The following is a 21,448-nucleotide window of genomic DNA, read 5'->3' as shown; positions in this document are numbered from 1 at the left end:
ATATTAATTACACATTGTAATTAATTAATTATAACTATTAATGAATTATCTTTTATATATCCATTGATGATTTAAAAGAAAAAAGAATCTCCAGTCAAGTAGTGAAAATAAACTCCACCTAATTACAGAAAAATAAATAAAACAAAGTCTCCAATTACATTTTTTAAAATTGGTATCGAAAACTGGGTCATAAATGATTTTTCATCATCAAGAAAATAAAAAAAGGTCATACCGTCATCCCCACTTAAAATTCCATAAAACCAAAGCGAATAATCTAAGCTCCATCTCCATGATTAAAAGTCTAAAGATATATTCTGTTGCGTGTACATTTCCGTAGATCATTCTGGTGGCTAAGAAGATCCAAGATCTCTTCTTTGGTGTCTTGTTTTTGGTTGCAAGCCCAAGTTACCGCGGGGTCAGGGGGTAGTGCCAACTAACATTGGCGTCGAACTCGAGTGGAATTCTCTAGGCTTTTTTCGAAACATCTCACCGGCACTCACGATACTCTTCGTCGAGAGGAAGGGATATTTCGACGGCGAAGCTTCGAGGATTATTGCCAGTATTGAGTCAACGTGCAACTTAGAAGCATCTACTCGACAAGCTTATTATTTTATTATTTTTCAGTACGTGAGTGTTCCATGTGCATTTTTTATTTATTTATTTCATTAAATTTAAATTACTAATAATTTAATTTTTTTCAATTTCTAACAAAAAAAATTAACAAATAATTTTTCATTAAAAAATTTTTTATATTTTCTTAATTGATTTTTTAAATTTAATTAAGAAAATTAATAATTTTTTAAATTATTTACTAATTTTTTCCTGTCTAATATTTGAAAATTTATGAGTAAATTTTTAAATTTAAACAGCAGATTATTGTAGAAAAAAAAATAAAAACTAAATATCAGAATTTAGTAATAAAATAAATAAAATGTAACAAAACACCGAGGCGATCATTATAAAGTTAAATAATATTCTGGGTAACCCGAAAAGGTCCGGTGGTATCTGACATAGACGTGATACCTCCACCCTCTGCCAAAGTAAAAATAACTTACCCTCGCGATTCACACTCGGCAGTTAACGCCGCGCGTACATAAAACGATCCATTTTAAATAATCGTAACTTACGTCAGCATATTTTCCAGTAAACAATAACATAAATCTCGATAATCTCGTTACCAAAACTCGTTTCTTATTTTTAACTTTCTCGAGTCTGAAAAATAAAATGTAACTTAAACAATTAAATAAATTTTCACGGGACAGAATTTATTTAAAATTTAAACGGACCATATTTGGCGGCATTCGAAGAAGGAATTGACCTTCTGCCTCTGATTCTTGTTAGCCATGATCTCATACTAATTTATTTCAAACAACTTTGCTAAATAAATAAACTTTGTTAGCTCAAGTTACAGTTTATTTAATAAATAGAAAAAAATTATTTTCAAATGCCGAAGAATTTTCTCGATAAATTTTTTCACGGCCCGGTTTTTAAATACAGCAGAGACCTTCTTCTATTATTAGACTTCTCAACTTTTCTAATTATAATTTAATCCAGTACGATCTGCTTCAAAATTTATTTATCATGACAATTTTATTTTTAACCCGAAATTAAAATTAATAATGAAATTATTTTTTTTTTTTTAAATTTATTACTCTGTTCGAAAGATACTAAAAAGTATATTTTATGATTTACATATTTCAGAAGTTGAAAAAAAAACACCATGGACGCGATCAAGAAGAAGATGCAGGGAATGAAGCTGGAGAAGGACAACGCGATGGATCGCGCCTTGTTGTGTGAACAACAGGCTCGCGATGCGAATGCGCGTGCAGAAAAGGTCATTATTCTTTTTAAGAAAAAGTTCACTCTCAAAATATAACAAAAAAAAAACATTTCTTTTCTCCCTCTTTTAAATTTATTTCATATTAAAAAGTACGAGACTTCGCGGTCATATTTATTGACAAATATCACTATGAGGTCAATGTAATTAGAAATTAATCAATCATTTTTTTAAAATGTCAAATAAAAAATTTCTAAGTCTAAGTCTGATAAAAATTCAAAAATTCTATTGTTTTTGAAAAAAAAAATTACTTTCATGATTTTTAAAGTGGACAATATCGATTGATATTGAAAATATATGAGAAGAAATTTATATATGTATATTTATTATATATTTTTAATGACTTTCCAATTAGAAAGTCTTATAATTTTAAAAAACTTATCGATTTTTATAAAAATTTAGCAAATAATTCCTTAGAAAAAAAAAAACAACTAAAACTTCAACTCAAAAATTTTGTAGAAAACTTATATGATAAATTTTCCGTATCTTATATAAATTTATGAGATTTTCCAATTAATTTTCAATTGCATTGACCTGATGTAGGATAAAGGTACTAATTTTGGCGACTTTGGAACCAGTTTTGAACACTTGAAAAATTTTATTAAAATAATTTCAAAAAAACACAATTAATTTTAAAAATGTGTACAGATACTTTTATTACACTACTGTAATAGAAATTTTATTTTTTACTTTTCTGTTAATTAAAATAAAATATTAAATGTCCAAAATTGGAGCAGTGGCCACAAATGTCACTTGTGCCCTAAGCAAATAATAAAATTTTGTATTAATTATCAGTAAATATGATCGTCAAAGTCTCGGATCATAGATTACATGAAAGAAAATTAAAATTTTTACCGTAAAATTTTGAAAATGGCTAATTACAATGATTATTAATTAGGCCGAAGAAGAGGCCCGTGCTCTCCAGAAAAAAATCCAAACTATTGAGAACGATCTTGATCAAACCCAAGAAGCTTTCATGCAAGTCAACGCCAAGTTGGAAGAGAAAGACAAAGCTCTCCAAAACGTAAGTGTATTATATAAAATTTATATCCAAAAATTACCGATATTATTTCCATATTTTGAAACTCCGAAAAAATGGGTTAAAGAAAAATTTTCCAAGCGCAAAAGCCTCCAGCAAAGTGCTGCCCTCTAATCTGTCTTACCGACAATCTCGCAATTCTAAACAATTAGTCAACAAAATGGCCGACAGACGGCGTAAGTTTCAGACTAATGACGAGCGCGATGGCCTAAAAAAGGGTGGGGATGCCGGAAGGTAACGACTGCGTGAGAGATGTTACACGCACACAGTGATGTGTGGACAAGTCGTGCTCGCAACCGTTTTAAAGATTTAGGAGCACAGAGCCAAGTGGGGGGTTGACAATACCCATACGTGAACACACACAACGTTATCTCACCTACAAAACGTGCAAACCCCGATAATAAGATAAAGCGAGACAGTGACAGACAAAATGGCGTTTATTATTCTGGTGCAGTGGTAGCAGTGCTCGCAAGAGCAGCCACAGCGGGTGTTTAAATTTTGCTAGGTCACTAGGTTGGTAGGGAGAGATTGTTATTGTTGGCATTACTTTATAGTTTGTTGTTGTTGTTGTTGTTGCTGCTGCTGTTATTTTAGAAACTTGTACGACAAAGTATATCGCAGGTCACATATATCACCTAGAGCACTAGTGACAAACTGATCCTGAAGGGTATGGATCAAACGTACACGTCTACCACCAGAAGACGTGGTCACCAGCACCATCCGCGACATGCGACCAGAAGAAGACTCGATATTTCCAACAGAGGACCCGCGCAGTGTGGCCCAGTTGGTGTTGATCAACAAAATCAACGTAATCTAGAAACAGATGACAAATGTTTAAAGTCTTTGACGTTAACTCTGTCTTTGGATCACTGTCCTGACAGCATTAAAGTACCAGGACAATTGGACGGTGAATTTAATGATTCAATTGAGACGGTCCAATTACGAGTAAAGCCCGCGCAGTGTGGCAGATCCAAAGACACTAGAGAGTCTTCTGCTAAAAGTCTGAGTCGCAAAGTCAGGCTTGAATTTAATGACACCAGCGATTGCAATAAGAGGATAAGTGATGCTGGTGACGAGGAAGTAAATAAAGAGACTACGAGTCCGGAGCCTGAGCACGCGGTCGCGAGGGCTCGCGGTGACGGTCATTCAGACGATGAAACGCCTAATGAAGAAGACCCTGAACTGGTCGAACTCGCGAAGCTGAGGTGTCCTAGTGAACGGACAGAAGTCACTGCTGAGAGAGAGGCGAGAAGGCGCAAAAGATGCGCTGACTATCCCGGTCTGGCCTTCGGGTCTTCGATATTCTCCAGTGACACCATGATGAAGTTCAGTCTTATCAGAAATGAACTCCAGAATATTATGGGCAATCAGCTCAAGAGGGTAAATATTTTCCTGATTTTTTTTAGGACATTTTTGTTTATTTTATTTTATTTAAAGAATTTCAGAGTTATCGAGTCATCGAGTGGATGTGTGACCTGGTCACGTGTTAGGTCAATGATATTACTCGGGTATTTTTATTGATGGTCTATAAAATCAGCAACGGGTTTTATTTAATACCGTTCAATGCTGCTGCCAAGTACTTTCTAAAAATGTTACGGGTTATTGGGATACTTGGATTTAATATTCAATTATTTTATTTGCTTTTTTACTTTATTTTCGTTATTGTAAATAAATAAAGAGAAGGTTGGTAGTGTTGGAGGTTGATGCGGGTACATCTGCTATTTTGTAATGAGCTAAAAATATTTAAACTAACTTGATCCAGTGACTTTAAAATATATCTCGGGCAATTGCGTAAGATTCGAGAATTTTATTGCAAATATTTAAATGATTCTGAAGTTACCAGACGTCTAATAATTTTTGGATTTTTTTAAAAACGATAAATAATAAAAAAAAAAATGTTTTCTCAAAATTACACTTATAGTTTTTTAAATTTTCTACATGTGCATTTTTTGTTTTTTTTTTTTTTTTTTATTCAAATTGGATTGCTAAAAAAAGAAAACAGAAAATTTTTAATTGTCTGCTAACTTGGAAATTTTCAATTGCACCGAATATCAAAATTTTATTATTATTTATACCTCAAGTATAATTTAAATAATCTATTAAATTAACATTGACCTGCTTAGAAAATTGTGCAGAGGGCATTAGAGCGGATATTTAATTTAATTTTATAGTAAATAAATTTTTTAACTATTTTAATGCAGTCTATTGAATTTTTGATCTATGGGTTTTGGAGTTATAATTTTTTTTTTAATGTCAATGGAATATTTTGGTGGAAAAATCGATGACTAATGCAGCAATAGGGTTTTATGATTCTTCGAATAGTATATAGCTTATACTTGATATATATTTGGCTACAATCCAGATGAGAGGATGTTTAAAAGTGTTTCACTGTTGCTGTTCACAGCTGTTATACATATACGCAACCAAAAATAAATCATCAAAGAAAAAGAAAAGAAAATATATGATATTGTTATACATGAGAATGACTGACGTTTTTATTTTACCGATAATTTATATTTGTTTTTAATTTTTAATAATTAATTGACGGTAATTTTTTTAAAAATTTATAACTGGAATTTAAATAAAATTCAAATTTTTTAAATTTGCCGCGAATATAATCCCGTAATTTTTTGTGATCTTGAAATTAGTAGACAGTTAAATTTAAAAAAAAAAAAAAAATTGCAAATGTAGAAAATTTAAAAAACTATAAGTGCAATTTTTTTAAATATTTTTTTTTTTTGTTTGTAATTTATCCTTTTGGAAAAAAAAAGTTATTAGACGTCGGCTCACTTCGGTATCATAATTTTTTTTTAATTAAAAAAACTTTAAAGCTTGATTTTTTTAAATTACCGGTAATTAGTGACCCTAAAAAAATGAAGAGGTCGCGCATGAGTAAATTTTGTCATTTTTAATTTTTCTAGTCAATAAAAAAAAATTTTTTTAAATTTAATTTGAAATTCCAAACTTGAGGCGTCTATTTTTTTTTAAAAACAAAAATTCACCAACAACAGTATTCAATTTAATGTCCAATTACAATTTAATGATAAATTTTTTTGACAGAATCCAAGTTAAATTCCAGAATTCAAAAATAAATTTGAATTTAAATAAAAATTACTACACGTGTTATAAAAATACTTATCATTCTAAAAGAATTTTGTAAATTTACAATAACGATGATTCATTTCCATATATAGAGCAACAATAATAACATTTGATAATAAGAGCTGACGTAATCAACATACCCAACATTACAAACAATAATTAAAAAAATAATAAAATTCCATATTTAAAATAATCGTGTACTAATTTGTCAATAAAATATCAGTACATAAAAAAAAACCCTCAGCAATCGTAACCCACACAACTCCTACGTTAAAAAAAACTCCATACGTACATACATTTAATGAATCCATATAAAAATCTCTATACTACATATATATAGATATATATATACCCCTACATTACATCAGTACATAAATATACCAAAGTACTACTAGCGTATTACGGATAAAGCTTACAATGTCTATTAGTATGTAAAAAAAAAAAATACGAATAAAAAAAATAAAAAAAAAAAATGAACAATGTTTGAATTGTTTGAGAATTCAAACCATGGGCGCGCACATCACGGGCGCGGTATTTCCGGGACATGGCACCGCAATCGCCGCCTGTCAGCCAGCTGCCCATAATAAAAATAAATATACGCGGGAAAATTCAAATTTGAATTGCATTTTAATAACCACCGGGTACTAAACAATTTTTAATTGATAATTAGCTTAATAAATAAAGCGGGGATGGTTTAAAAAACAATTGATTTCCCGCATAAGGACTACTTGTCAATGACGCCATTGTAACTTGTAGCGGGAACTGCTTTAAAATTCAAACTGCGCAGGCGCGCGGCGTCCGGTGGCTGGAGTCCGCCATCTTAATCCGAAATCAGTCAGTGGTCGACAGTTTGGAGTATAGTCGACTTTCATTCACTCTTCGATCATTCCATCAGTTTATTTAATAAATAATTATTATTATTATTACGTACATTTCATACATTCCAACATATTCACATACACATATATATAAACAAACATATATGTATTGAATTTTATTATTATATATATTTAGGTAGACCCCATAGTAGATACGTGTTGGAATAAATTGTTATTATTATTATAATTAATAAAATCCGGTGTTTTGACGATATATATATTCATATATATATATCATTTTTTTTTTTACAAAGCCGCGTACTTTTTCCCAGTGACAAGTTACAAGTGCGGGTAATTTAATTGGGGATAATTTGTTTACTGTTTATTTAAATATTTAAAAAAAAAAAATAATGGCGATGCAAGTGCAAGGTACGATCCTCGATGTACTCAAGAAGAAAATGCGACAGACTAAAGAGGAAATGGAAAAATATAAGGACGAGTGTGACGAATATCAGAAACGGTTGCAGGTGGAAGTGATGCGACGAGAGGAAGTGAGTTTTCTCGGGTTCATTTTATTTTATTTTTATTTTAGAGGGGGTGGAAATCCTAGAAATGGTCGGGGTTGAAGTTGGACTCGGCATTGAAAGAGTAATGATTTAAAAAAAAATGCTTAATTTACTTGGCGTCTAGTGTTTCTGTATCGAATCGATCGTGCGTGTCAGGTTTGCTAGTCGCCAAGCAGACACTTTTTGAGTCACTCAGGGGAGGGGCAGATTTTATTATTTACTTTTACTGATTAATATTTAAACTGGCTGGGGTAAAAAAGAAAATAAGAAAAATAAATAAATAATATTTTTTTTTTACACCGAAAAAAATTTATAATTTTTTAGGCGTTTGTTATTTTTCTAGGAGATCGGAGCTAAGAGTTATTTAAATTTATTTTGAATTCAAGTTCAAGTCGATGTGATTTAAGCAAACGTTTAATACCTGGAAGAGGAAGCTAACCGGCTTTGCTCGTGAACCGTAGAATCTAGTAATCACAGCATGTAATTGGTCACGCATTTACACGCAAGCGCATTTGTCGAGTTCGCCTGCTAAAAACACCTGATACACTTTTTTCCTCTTTATTATTATTATAATTTTAACATTAAATACATTTTTTGACCTCCGGGGAAATCTATCACTTGACAAAATATTATTGATTACCATTATTATTATTATTAATTATCTCTACATATAAACAATTTGAATTTCCCGCAATATTCAAAATATTTATCAAGTTATTTTTAACGATTACTCCGATTTTAAAAAAATTTTAATTTAATTAAACTTTAAATGAATAATCGTGTCTCATATATATGTATATATATAAATAGTCAAAATACCATTAAAATCAATAGGTTACTCATGTATTTAGAAAGGATTACAATGTGGTACAAGTGAAACCTATCGAAGAATCTCATGACAGTATTTTATTACATTACCCCTCTTACTGTATCAAATATTTTTATTTTCTTTCTCTTTCATTTCATATATAAATCCATATATTTATATGTATAAGTATATATATATATATTTAGCTTCAGATCAGAAAGAAGTTTGAGAAGCGATGATGAAACTCACGGAACTTGACCCAACATCTTACCGGTTTCTCAAATTTATATACATATATATGTAAAATGAATTGAGCTTGTAAATAATTCGAGGTCATATTTTAAAGACAAATACTAAAAACTTGCGTAATTATTTTAAATTTTAATTTCATAATAATAAATATTTGAATATTAAATTACTAATAATTATTTACTTTAGTAAATGATAGTCAAAAAATTTCTTTTCATACATTTAAACTCCAAAAAAAAAAAAAAATAATATAAAGTAATAAAGACATTACTTTATATGGAGTATTAATGTCATGACAATTTCATTTAATAATTGATTGATGATCGATTACAATCGAGTTTATTATTTAGTAATTGACATGATTTATATTTTTGAGTACTGATATATTTATCATATATTTTTTTTACTTTCTTTGCTTGACTTTTTATCATTATATTTGTTACCGAGTTAACACGTGGGTATTGTCAAGCAAATCGTATCAATAGATTTGCGTACACGTCTAAAGTATTTAATAATTAAAGGTAACTGAACTTAAAGAGCCAACACGTCTATTCTTTGCACAGTAAATTGACTCTAATTGTGCACACGTATTGTAACTACGTGCTTAGAGGCATCATTGCTCATGCTCATATTATATTTGTTAATAGTCTAGTCTTGCATAATTTTAACAACATATATATGTATATATTAGCTCATAGTTTTACGTAAATTGCCTTTTATGTTTAAATTTAAACGTTTATATTTATTTAATAAAAAAAAAACTTTAATACTGCAATTAGCCATCTAATAACTTTTAGATTTTTTTTTAATCATAAAATATAATAAAAAAAATATTTAAAAAAATTGCACCTGTAGTTTTTTTCATTTTCTACACGTGCATTTTTTTAGTTTTTTTTTTTTTTTGTAATTTATTTGTTGAAAAAAATCCGAAAATTATTAATTGTCTGCTGGCTTCAGGATCATGAAATTGAATGGAAAAAAAATTATGTATATTTTTAAAAACATGGGAAGCTTAACAAGCGTATAATAGTTGTCACGACTGATGGATGGGACATAAAATAAAATAAATCCATAACGGATGTCCGGACTGATTCGTTTACTAATAAAAAAAAGATAAATTACGTGATTTATCCACTTGTTCAATACAAATTATATTTTATTTCCTACTACGGTATTTTATTTTACAATAAAATTGGGCGGAGCATTTGTATCAATGGAAGCTGTCACGATTCACTAAACTGTGTAATACTACGACAGTTAAAAAAAATATATATTTTCATTCATTGAATGAAATTTAAAATCTCAAGTAATTAATAAATTAATTAATGTAATTATATTTTAAATTGTTTTAGGCTGAATCAGAAGTAGCAGCCCTCAATCGTCGCATCCAGTTGCTCGAGGAAGATCTTGAAAGATCTGAGGAGCGTTTGGCAACAGCAACCGCTAAACTAGCAGAGGCTTCTCAAGCCGCCGATGAGAGCGAACGGTACGAGATAATGATAATAATAATAATAAATAAAAAAATTTATTATTTACCTAACTATCAATTATTAATTACTTTCTTTCCATGAACAAGAGTTAAAAATACTCATATATTTATGGCTCATTAAACCATATTAAATTTATCTACGTGACCTTTATCGAATCAATGAGTACTGAGTAAATATTATAAATAATCAATCAATCAATTAATAAGTTAATAAAAGTCAGTGTCATTTAATGTCTCGTGGTTTGTATTTTTAAGCCTGAGCGATATGATTTTAACTCTTGTTCATTGTATGTCTTTTACGCTTCATTAAAGTAATAATAAAAAAAAAATATTAAAATACCAAGATAATGATACGTGATTTACAGTTTTGGTAATGTTACGTTCATGATGCGTAAGAGATTCACGATGCCCTTCATTCTATGACCAAATCATCATTTTTATGCATACCTTTCACTAATACTCATATTATATATATATATATATATATATATATATATATTTTTTTTTTCTTATCTTGTCACGTTTAAAGTACGCATTTATTTATGAGTATATTGAATATAAGCGAGTGTATGTTTTACACATATATATAAATATATATATATATATATATGAAAGTAAACTTACACCGGTGATTCACCGGGATGTGGATGACTCTATCGTAAACCAACAAGGTTATCTAAATCATCGTGATATTTATTTCTATGTAGAATTTTATTTTTTTAAATAAAATTGCGGATGGCCGCAAGAAGTCGATTCCATGGTTGAGTAAAAATAAATTATAAAAATAAATATATTTTTTAACTTTATCTTTAATAGGGAATTTGAAAAAAAAATCATTGAAATTTGGTCATTGATTGAAGGGAATTTATTTTTAATTCATTTTATTTTTTGGTTTCACGATTTTAAGACAATTTTTTAAATTATTTTTTTTGTTTAAATAAATAAATGATTATAAAGAGAATTAATGAAAATAAAATCTGATTTTTTTTGCCAAATAAATTTTGAATCGCTGGTGAACTTTTAAAATTTTGAATAAAATAAATTAATGAAATTTTTTTCGATTATTGATTTTAAAAAATTGTCTTGAAATTTAAATAATGATTAGCGTTGGAATAATATGATAAATATATTAATTTAATTAATAAATTATTAATACAAAAGATAAATTTTTATAACGTCCGGTTCGATGGCATTGATTGGAAACGTGTTTTGTATAAACAATTATTAAAATTCTTCATTAATTGATCAATTAAAATACCCACGGTGTATCAGAAAATATTTTCTTCTATAAATAGTCACAACTTTTTTTCTCCCTAATACGAATTTAATTAAAAAGAAAAAATTATCTTCCAACGCAAGACATTATTTAACATAAATAATTAAGAACAAGTTAATAAAAAAAATGATTAGGATACGCAAGGCACTCGAAAATCGTACAAACATGGAGGATGACCGAGTTGGAGCCCTGGAACAACAGCTCGCCCAGGCCAAGTTAATTGCCGAGGAGGCGGATAAGAAGTACGAGGAGGTGGGTTACGTATTTTCGCGATGATTAATCAGAAATTTTGTTACTTTTCAAATTTTTAAACTGATCAATTTTTACCGCCTAAATTTTAAAAATAAATTTTTTGGCGAAAAAGAAAAAATTGATCGTTTAAAAAATTTTTTACCACAGATTCATCAGTAGCAGAGCTGAGTAAACGTCATAGATGATAAGTTAAAATATAAAATATATCCGTATATTAAATATGATATTTATGATGAAATTTTGTTGCATTAAATAATAAAATAGCGCAAGGAAAATTCTCGAGAACCGGAGTTTGGCAGACGAAGAGCGCATGGATGCTCTGGAAAATCAGCTGAAGGAGGCTAGATTCCTTGCGGAAGAGGCTGACAAGAAATATGACGAGGTTTGCGAACCTACGACAAGTTATCGTGACTGCAGTGATAACAATAACGATTATCATGATAATGATAAAAATAATAATAATAATAATATAAATAATAATGATGATGGTTCCTAGTCGATAGCAAAGTGCCTATAACCCTAATAACTCGCTACTTGTTGTGTGTTCCTCGCTCATAAAATTATATCGTGTCTTTCGACACTCAATCGACATATATTATTTCATAATTGTTATTTACAGTTATCAGTTATCAGTTAACTTACGGCTGTGAACGGTTTTTTTTTATTAAAATTTTAAACACGAAATAAAAAAGAGTAAAATCAAAATGAAGAAAAAATAATAGGAAAAATTTTTTGGTTTTTTTTTGTGATCATTAAATAGCTGGTGATTAAAAGCGTGTGAATATTTTTATGTGCGGGTTTTATGGTTAAATATTTAAACAACTGAAAATTTTATAGGAAAAAAAAATGGTGCTTGTGGAGTGAAAAATACGAAAATATTTTTTCGATTTTTAAAATTAGTTTTTATTTTTAATTTTTTTTTTATTATCAATTAATATTCATGGGGATATTTATGGTTACATGACGACATTGATTGTCGTCAGTACTTTTAAATAGATTTATAATTATTATTATAATATAATAATATATATATATTTTAAATACGATAGAGAAGTACGCGGTGTTAATTAACGAAATATATTTGTGGCCTCAGTAAAAAAAATTTAATGATTTCAAAATTTAATTTAAATAAAAATGTTGCCAAATTTGAATTTTTTAAATCTGTGCTGTGATTGATATTTTTTAAAACGCGGTCTAATGAAATGAACTATTTTTATTTTATATATAAATTTTTTTCGGGTGATCGTTTATCGATTTTATTAACTTTTTATTTAATGCTCGATTGACGTCTGCACAACTGGGCTACGAAACAGAGGCAAGTCGGGCATATTTTTTATTTACTAAACATAGACCACGATAAATATTTTCAGTTACAAATTTAAATGAAAATAAATATAGAAATAAGTTTTTTTTTTTTTAAATGGTCACAGGTATCAAGGAACAGAGTTTTATTTCCACTACTAATTTAATAATTTTTTTTTTAATTAATTAATTAATTAATAGGACTAATTAAGTGTGGGCTTTTATTAAATTGTTTAAAATTAAAAAATTTTAATTTATCATAACAATTTAATCTTCAGGACAATGCAGTTTTGTTTTGAAAATTTTTTAATAGCATCCGAGTGGAATTTAATTTTTTTTTACAAAAAAAAAAAAAAAAATAACTAAATAATTCAAAGTCAATAATTAAAAAAAAAATTAGACAGAATAAAATTTAATTAAGAAAAAAAAGTTGACTTCGATTTATTGACAGTTATATAAATATTTAATTAAACGTCAGTAAATTGTCAAGTAAACAAAAAAAAATAAAATAAATGAATTGTTTATTAAACTAGGTCGCCCGTAAATTGGCTATGGTTGAAGCTGATCTCGAACGTGCTGAGGAACGTGCAGAAGCTGGAGAATCGTAAGAATCGTTTATCATCGATTGTCGTTTTGTTTGTCTAATTTCGTTGTTGCTTATTCATTTATTTTGTTATATTTTTATTTCAATTAACGACCGAGTAATAAATCCTAATCGTTCACGGATTGTCACTTTCCCAACCCGTTATTAGATTTTTTTTTTACTAAAATATTTCAGGACAATCAATCCAAGGACCAGGATCGCAATGACTTGCACGTTTTTATTTAATTTAAACTAAATTTAAATTATTTTTTTTTTGTTTTATTTAACTTATTTTATTTAACATTGCTTTGCATGACGTGTTGGCTGTTGACCATAGGTCGCAAGGAAACTAGTCATGATGGAACAAGATCTTGAACGCGCTGAAGAAAAAAATGAACTTTCTGAATCGTAAGTTAGTCAATTGCTTTGCATGTTTTTTTTTAATTTCATAGAAAATTCCCATAAAAACATAAATTTTTATATCATTTTATTTATGACAATTTAAATTTTTATTACTCCAATTCTCAAAGAAAAAAAAAATCGAGAAATTAATTTTGAAATGGTATAAAAATTTATTTATATTTATTATAAAAAATATATATGATAATAAATAAATTTTTTTTTGCAGGAAAATTGTTGAGTTGGAAGAAGAATTACGTGTTGTTGGTAACAACCTCAAGTCTCTTGAAGTATCAGAAGAAAAGGTAATATAAATTTTTATATATATTTATAACTTCATTCATATGATCGAAAAATTAAATTAAATATCTAGATCAATTAGCGGAATTAAAATAAATAAAATATTTAGTCCGAGTAAATTTTTTGATAAAAAAATATGTAGAGTACGGGATTAATTGGAAAAATTAATATAAAAAAAAAAAAAAAGAGAAAAAGAAAGGAAAATAATGTTTGTACGATGTATAGGCCAACCAACGTGAGGAGGAGTACAAGAACCAAATAAAGACACTGACCACTCGTCTAAAGGAGGTACTAATTAGTGCCTACTTTGCACGGTGTTTGATCGCGTGCTTAACAATTTTGCAACTGGCTATTAACAAAACCTTTGAAACTATTCGATAATTTAATAAATAACTGATAACCCGTTAGATTTAGAACATTCGAGCGAGACGTCATCTGAGAAACAATCAAATCATCCATTGCTTTTGATTTTTTTTTCCTTTTTTTACTAACTATTGTTGTTTTATTTTGTTTGTTTGATTGGTGTGTTCACTAAAAAATACTAGGCGACACAGAGGGAGGAAAATTTCGAGGGACAAGTGAAGATCCTTGACAGTCAACTTAAAGAGGTAATTTATGTTTCAAATTTTTAGTTCAAATTAAAAAATCTTTATAAATTTTCATTTTCAAATTTGTCTAAAAAATTTTTATGAAAAAAATTTATAGTAAATTTAAATTGTAATATATGAGTTATATATATCAGAAGAAATCGAACTACTGGGCATTTAAAAAAAAAAATAAATCTCTAGACTTTTTTAAAATTGAATATTAAAAAAAAAAAATATAAAAAAATTTTATGAATTTTCATTTAAAAAATTATCTGTCAATTAAAAAAAAATCTAAAATGCTTAAAAAAAATATATAGTAAATTTTACTTTAATATATGAGATATATATCAGAAGAAATCGAACTACTGGCCCTCCTTTATAAAAAAAAAATTTAATTTTAAAATCTTTCTAAAGCTGAATTGAAAAAAAAAAATAAAAAAATTGCGTCTTAATTTTTTTTCAACTCCAAAAGGTATAAAAATAGCATGTATAAAATAAATATATAAATTCGCAGACAAGAATTAAATAATCTTAACAATCTGCTTGAAAAGAATAAAATAAAATAGATTAAAGCTTTGAAATAAAACCAACTGCATGTGTTCTTTGTTAGTGTTCACATTAATACTTATCTTATCTACTTCAAAATTAGAATCTTATCATTGATTAATTTAATTGTTATCATTGTTCTATAAAGAATAATAACTTGTAGATTATGAGTAATGTATTAATTTATTGAACAAACAGTGAGTTTAATCGACCCGAAGAAATTTTTTAAATTTTGAAATAGATAAGTTATCTTCCCATTACTAATAATTAATTTCCAATATATAAATATACTATATATCAATTAATAAATTTCTAGGCTGAAGCACGTGCTGAGTTCGCCGAGAGATCGGTTCAGAAATTACAGAAGGAGGTCGACAGGCTCGAGGGTACGTAATTTATATTTTTTTATCAAAAGATAATTAATTATATATATTTTTGTCTCTATATTTATCAAATATTTAAAAAATTCCCCCATTTATTAATCGTTTTATCTCATTAACATTTTTTAAATCCCTAATTAAATAATTATATTAATTAGTAATTGTTGATTTTTAATTGCTGACTAAATATTTAATTTGAAAAATAATTTTTATATTAATATCGAGTGCGGTGAGTGTGTGCTTAAAAAGTAATATTTACAGACGACCTCGTCGCCGAGAGAGAGAAAAACAAATTACTCCAGGAAGAAATGGAAGCTACCCTGCATGACATCCAGAATATGTAGACCTGCTGTTTTATTTATTAATTTAAAAAGACATTTTTTAAAATAAATTATCATTACGGTGGAATATAATTATTGATTAATTAATAATAATAATAAATATAGACGCGTCAATAATGGTGCAGGCCTTAAATAAAAGACTCAAGTCTTTTACTAGGCTTCATAAATTTAAATTTCAAAAAATGTCTAAGGAGAGTAATAAATAATAAATATTAAGTAGCCTCCACCGTCCATTGTGTGAGCATGCGCGAGTTGTATGAATGATTTAAACAAAAAAAAAAAATAATAAAAAAATTAAAAAAAGAAATATCTGAACGAATGAATTTTTGAATTACGTGACAAACGGGGCAATCTTCGCATTAAATAATTAAATATTAATTAATTATAAAAAATGGGATTTTTTGTGTAAAAAAAATTTCGTTAAATATTTTCATTTAATTTTGATACATTCCGTTAAGAAATAATTATTTCTTTTTGTTAATTATTATTTTCTTCCGTTTAAAATTACTGTTTTCAATTATACTCATATTTAATTTATTTTGTGTAATTAAATATTACAATAAAAAGTATAATTATTGAGATCATTGGATTTGAAAAATATATCAATTATATTTGTTAATATAACGTAGAATTTAAAAGAAATAAAAATGATAATTATATTGAAGGCATTTGAAGCCTTACTTTTTTATCAGTAAGCAAGTAAGCACAGCACAATAAAAATGACTGTTGAATTATTATGATTACTACTATTTACACTCCGATTGAGATAATCTGCTTCCAATTATTTTTTCTTATTTATAAATAAATAAATAAAAATACAACTATAATATTAATGTCTTTAAATGACAGTTTAAATTTATCTAATTACATATTAATTAGTTAATTTACTTAATAAAATAATAATAATACCACTAATATTATTGTAATATTAATTATATTTGTTTATAATATATATATTTTCATTTTGAATTTTTATTTTGTTTTCTTTTTTTTTTAATTAATCACTTAATTTTTTACGATGCTAAAGTTAACAGAATTAAACATTTTTGGATTTTTTTTACAACAAATCTATGACGGGGAAAAAAAAACTAAAAATATGCACTTGTAGAAAATTTAAAAAACTACAAGTGCAATTTTTTCAAATACTTTTTTTTTATAATTTATATTTAGAAAAATCCAAAAGTTAGACGTCGGCTAACTTTAGTGTCATAATTTTTAAACTAATTTGTGAGCAATAATTAACCCGTTTCCTGCATGAAGAAATTTTTGTGTAAGAGTGAGTATTTAACGGTGAGTAAAAAATTTTTTTAACCGCTTATTTAATAATATTTTTTATTATTTTTTATTTTGACTTAAGACGTGACATTACTGCTAATATTTTTTAGATAAATGTCAGTGATGACAAAGAGTTATTGAGTACTATGATTATGATTGAGTATTTAAAAAAAATACTTGAATCAGAATCAGTATGACCGACTTCCCGTTTTGATATATAATACATTGATATTGTTATTAATATTATGAGGTTTCTAGACCAATGAGCACGCAAGTTATTCATGTCACTTTGATACTTAACTTTAAATTTACTCATTTATATATACAAGTCATATATGTTATATACTTGTAATATTGTCAAGTGTACACTTCCTTGACACTCGGATCACTTTAAATATTTTTTATATTGACATTCTATATGTGCATTTAAGAAATGACGTGAATAAAATTTTTTTATTACATACAAATATTTAACTCGGATTGCGAAATTTTTTCTGCTTACTTTTTCAAATATTTTACTATAATTATAATTTAAAAAAAAGATCGCGTGTAGGCTTAATTAAATTTTCTAACGAAATTTGTATTTGCTATAAAAGTATTGGAAAAAATTTTACATTCTATTTACTATTTTTTTTTTTTTTTTTTTTTTTTTGTGAAAATATTTTTACGGTCAGTGGTCATATATATGCTCGATAAATTTCTAGAACATACTTAAAAACTTTTTAAAAATATTTAAATTATTTTACTAATAAAATTTCTATTAATTTCAAATTTTTAGATTATCGATTTGCAAAAAAATTTTTTTTAACTTTTTTACCTGACGTTTTTCAAATGAAAAATTTTATAAAATTCTGACAAAAATTTTTAAATAGATACCAGATTTAGATGGAAATTATTTTATAACTATTGACAGACGACATTTAAATTTGAAATTCAATGCTTATTTACTTTTTTTTATAATGAAATATTAATATTAATAATAATGCTTCTGTACTAACAAATAAATAAAATAAACAATTAAATTTCAGATGAAATGTTAGTGGAGAAAGAAAAGTACAAGGAAATCGGCGATGGATTGGATAATGCATTCGAAGAGCTTTACGGAATCTAAACAATTTCATAAGCCTAATTTAACATGCTTTTCTTAGATATTGCTTTAGTTATAATGCTCGTAAGTTACTGCCGCTTGCTTTACAAAAAACATCCGCCATAATAAAAAAAAACAACCTATTTAATTTGAAGAAAATTCATCATTGCAATATAAATACTTGGATGTTTTATAAAAAAAAAAAAAAAAAAAATTACAGACGAGCTGGTTCACGAGAAGGAAAAGTACAAAGATATCTGCGACGACTTGGATCTCACCTTCACCGAATTGGTTGGCTAGACATCTTAGTTTCCATTTTAAGCACAACATCCTCATATACATACACACATACTAAAGAAGTACACCAACTACTACATTTATGTTGGATATTATAAAAAAAAAAAAACCCCATCTCTTTACACTATTATTATTACTATTTTTTCAACACTAATGTTGACTATTTAATAAACTATTAATTGTATTATTATGAATAATTAAAATTAATATATTATAGAAAAAAATTACTTGTTATTTATTTTGAATCCTCTACCTATTTAATCATTAAATCCTATAATATTATTTTATAAAAATTATTCTCCTGTTATAAAAAAAAAAAACTAATTAAATTTTTTAATTGAATGGTTGCTAAAAAAAATTAGATTTATTTAAAATCTTGTAGTAAAAATAATTTTTATAATATTAACAGATGTTTATTTCCAACTTTTTAGTAAAAATTTTTTTTAAAAGTAATTTTACAAAATTTTTGAGTAAAAATAGTTTTTTTTACAAATTTTTTAGACAGTTTAAAAATATTGCAATTTAAAAATATTAATTATCAAAATTACTATTAATACAAATCCATCGATAAAAAAAAATCTCTAATTAATCAATTTTTTTTTAATTGAATGATTAATAAAAAAATATTAGTTCATTTCAAAATTTGCAGTAAAAATAATTAAATTTTTTTAATTTCATTTAAACAAAAAAAAAATAGACTTTTATTTTTAAATTAGTAGCAAAAATTTTTTTAAAGAATAATTTAACTAAATCTTTAATCAAAAAAATGAATTATTAATAAAATAGTATCAATAAAAAAAAATTTTGAATATTTATAACCAATAATAATTTTCCAAATTGTAACGGGAGGATATTTTTAAAATTTTCAATTTCACTAAGTCCCTATAAATCTATTTTCCATTAATTTAAATTTATGACGTAAAATTTAATTAAAAATTTAAATACCAAAAAACTAACAATTTCTTGTCTTACTAATGAACATTTTTCCTATCCTCTTTTTGATGTTGCAGACGAGCTGACTAACGAACGTAGTAAGTACAAAGCGATCGCCGAGGAGATGGATCAAACATTCGCCGACCTCGCGGGATATTAACCGAGGATTTGAGTGATGAGCGTGAATAAAATAAAAATAAGAAAATGAACAAAATAAATAATACTATCGTCACGCTCATCAATAAAATATTGACACTGCCATGAAAGTTATCGTGGAAGATTACGCAGCTATCATCACTTATTATTATTATTCGTCCATTCTACTCCCAGTCTACATAAAAAATCTCCATGCCAACAATTCTTTAGTCTGTCCTTAAATTTTTATCGTTAATTTATTGTACGATTTATGCATTCCAATGACTCGACTGAAGATGTTTTTAAATTTATTAACTAATCGTCTATTTGTTGTTATTTATTATTATCATTATGATAACAATTATAATAATTATTTAAAAATCAACGGCGCTTTCATAAAATATCATTTGTAATCTATAAGTTATTGTTGTTAATTGGAATTGCTTGGGCGTAAGTTTATTATTTTAAATTAAAGTACAAAATTATTTAGAGTTAATGTTTAATATTAAAAATGTCAATTGCTTTTTTGCGTATTTGCTAGCGTAGATAAATTTTTAATAAATAAATATAAAGTGTAATTTTTAAATAATGTAAGAAAGGGGCGAGTTGGGTCAGTTTTATTTTTATCGCCATTTTTTTCTCAAATATTTTCCAAGTTTTTGTAATAATCACCAGGGTAAAATGGACCGCTAAAATAATTTATTTTTTTAAAAATTTAAACTTCCCGCTTTTTTTCAAATTTCATAAAATTACAAAATGTCAATTTTACGTCATCTTTCATCAAAATTTTATTTTAGAATCGGTTACTTAACATGACCTATTTTTTACTACAACTGTGACGATAAACGTGTCCATTTTACCCCGTCATTGGCCTATTTTACCCTAGAGTTTTAAATTAAATTTTGAATTTATTTTTAATTTTTATTGGAAAAAAAACTTACTGTCCATGTTACCCCATCTAGTATTTACTAAATAATAAAATTTTTATAACAAAAATAAATAAAATTACTGACCATTGCCCCAAACTCTGACTACTAAATGCTTTAAAAAAAAAATTATAAATCGCTTCCCTCTTAATTTAATTGCAATTAATTGTAGATATTTATAATTTATATTAATTACTTTTTTTTTTTTAATATAAATTGTAATCTGGTAATTATCGCCGAGTGCCTATCCTCATTAACGCGAATAAATATTCGCCGTCGTCCTAATATAACGAAACATTAAAACAAAAATACATTTCGTAATTAATAATAACAATTTTTTAAGACTATAATATTAATAATAATAATAATAATAATAATGTTAAGACATCAGTTAAGTGAAATAAAAAAATAAAATATGTAAAAAGATACTGCGTTTATTTTTGACTTAAAAGTAGATCACGCATAAATGTGCCATCAAATTTGTTTATTCAACTCTATTATTTTTTTTTTAACCCGGAGCATTTACATACGAAATTTTGGCACTTGTTACAATAATTATTCATAATTAATCACGAGTAACAAGACCCTAGTAAAAAAAATAAAAAAATAACCGTAATTTTTAAAAATAAATATTAATAAGTCGCTAATTTATTTCACCTATTTATTTTTCTATTCAGCTGTTCTAAATATCATTTGACACTTTTTTAATATAAATAGATCTTAGCCTTCAGATCATTGATGACTATTTTTGGATCATACATTTTATTAATAAATATCAAATTTTTTTTTTATCCAAACCAATTAATTTTTAAATCTCGATTTTTTTAAAATTCATCAATAAATTTTACTCAATTTTTTTTAGATTAATTAATTGATTAAATTTTTTGATAAAAAAAAAAATTCAAAAATTTAAATCCAAAA

At 26.6% G+C, this 21,448-nt stretch overlaps 1 protein-coding gene across 22 annotated transcripts; it reads left to right on the top strand.

Annotated features, from left to right (window-relative positions):
• The first annotated feature begins 379 nt into the window (after positions 1-379).
• On the top strand, positions 380-20,898 carry LOC103569358 (tropomyosin Per a 7.0102). Of its 22 annotated transcripts, none has more exons than XM_053739372.1 (10): positions 380-623; positions 1,702-1,834; positions 2,736-2,861; positions 9,772-9,905; positions 11,701-11,818; positions 13,272-13,342; positions 13,950-14,025; positions 14,246-14,308; positions 15,470-15,539; positions 19,544-20,891. In XM_053739372.1, exons 2-10 carry the CDS (start codon positions 1,721-1,723, stop codon positions 19,624-19,626), a joined length of 855 nt encoding a protein of 284 aa, XP_053595347.1. In that variant the 5' UTR covers positions 380-623; positions 1,702-1,720; the 3' UTR covers positions 19,627-20,891. The 22 variants fall into 22 exon arrangements, with proteins under 22 accessions (XP_053595347.1, XP_053595350.1, XP_053595349.1 ...); XM_053739375.1 differs by lacking the exons at positions 11,701-11,818; positions 19,544-20,891 and adding exons at positions 11,319-11,436; positions 18,457-18,745; XM_053739374.1 differs by lacking the exon at positions 19,544-20,891 and adding an exon at positions 18,457-18,742 and having other exon boundaries at positions 387-623.
• Positions 20,899-21,448: the final 550 nt, after the last annotated feature.

Source organism: Microplitis demolitor, chromosome 5 (genome assembly GCF_026212275.2).
Source record: "Microplitis demolitor isolate Queensland-Clemson2020A chromosome 5, iyMicDemo2.1a, whole genome shotgun sequence".
In the NCBI taxonomy this organism is placed as follows: Eukaryota; Metazoa; Arthropoda; class Insecta; order Hymenoptera; family Braconidae; genus Microplitis; species Microplitis demolitor.
The sequence above is the reverse complement of the archived record's forward strand: the minus strand, read 5'-3'. Positions and strand labels throughout refer to the sequence as shown.

What these genes read in the sequence shown, in the direction of transcription:
- LOC103569358 (XM_014441609.2), top strand. Translation starts at nt 3,546, where the DNA reads ATGGATCAAACGTACACGTCTACCACCAGAAGACGTGGTCACCAGCAC. An exon ending in TTGAAGTATCAGAAGAAAAG is followed by an intron (nt 14,026 to 14,565) that starts GTAATATAAATT and finishes AAAAAATACTAG; the next exon opens with GCGACACAGAGGGAGGAAAA. An exon ending in TTGACAGTCAACTTAAAGAG is followed by an intron (nt 14,629 to 15,469) that starts GTAATTTATGTT and finishes ATAAATTTCTAG; the next exon opens with GCTGAAGCACGTGCTGAGTT.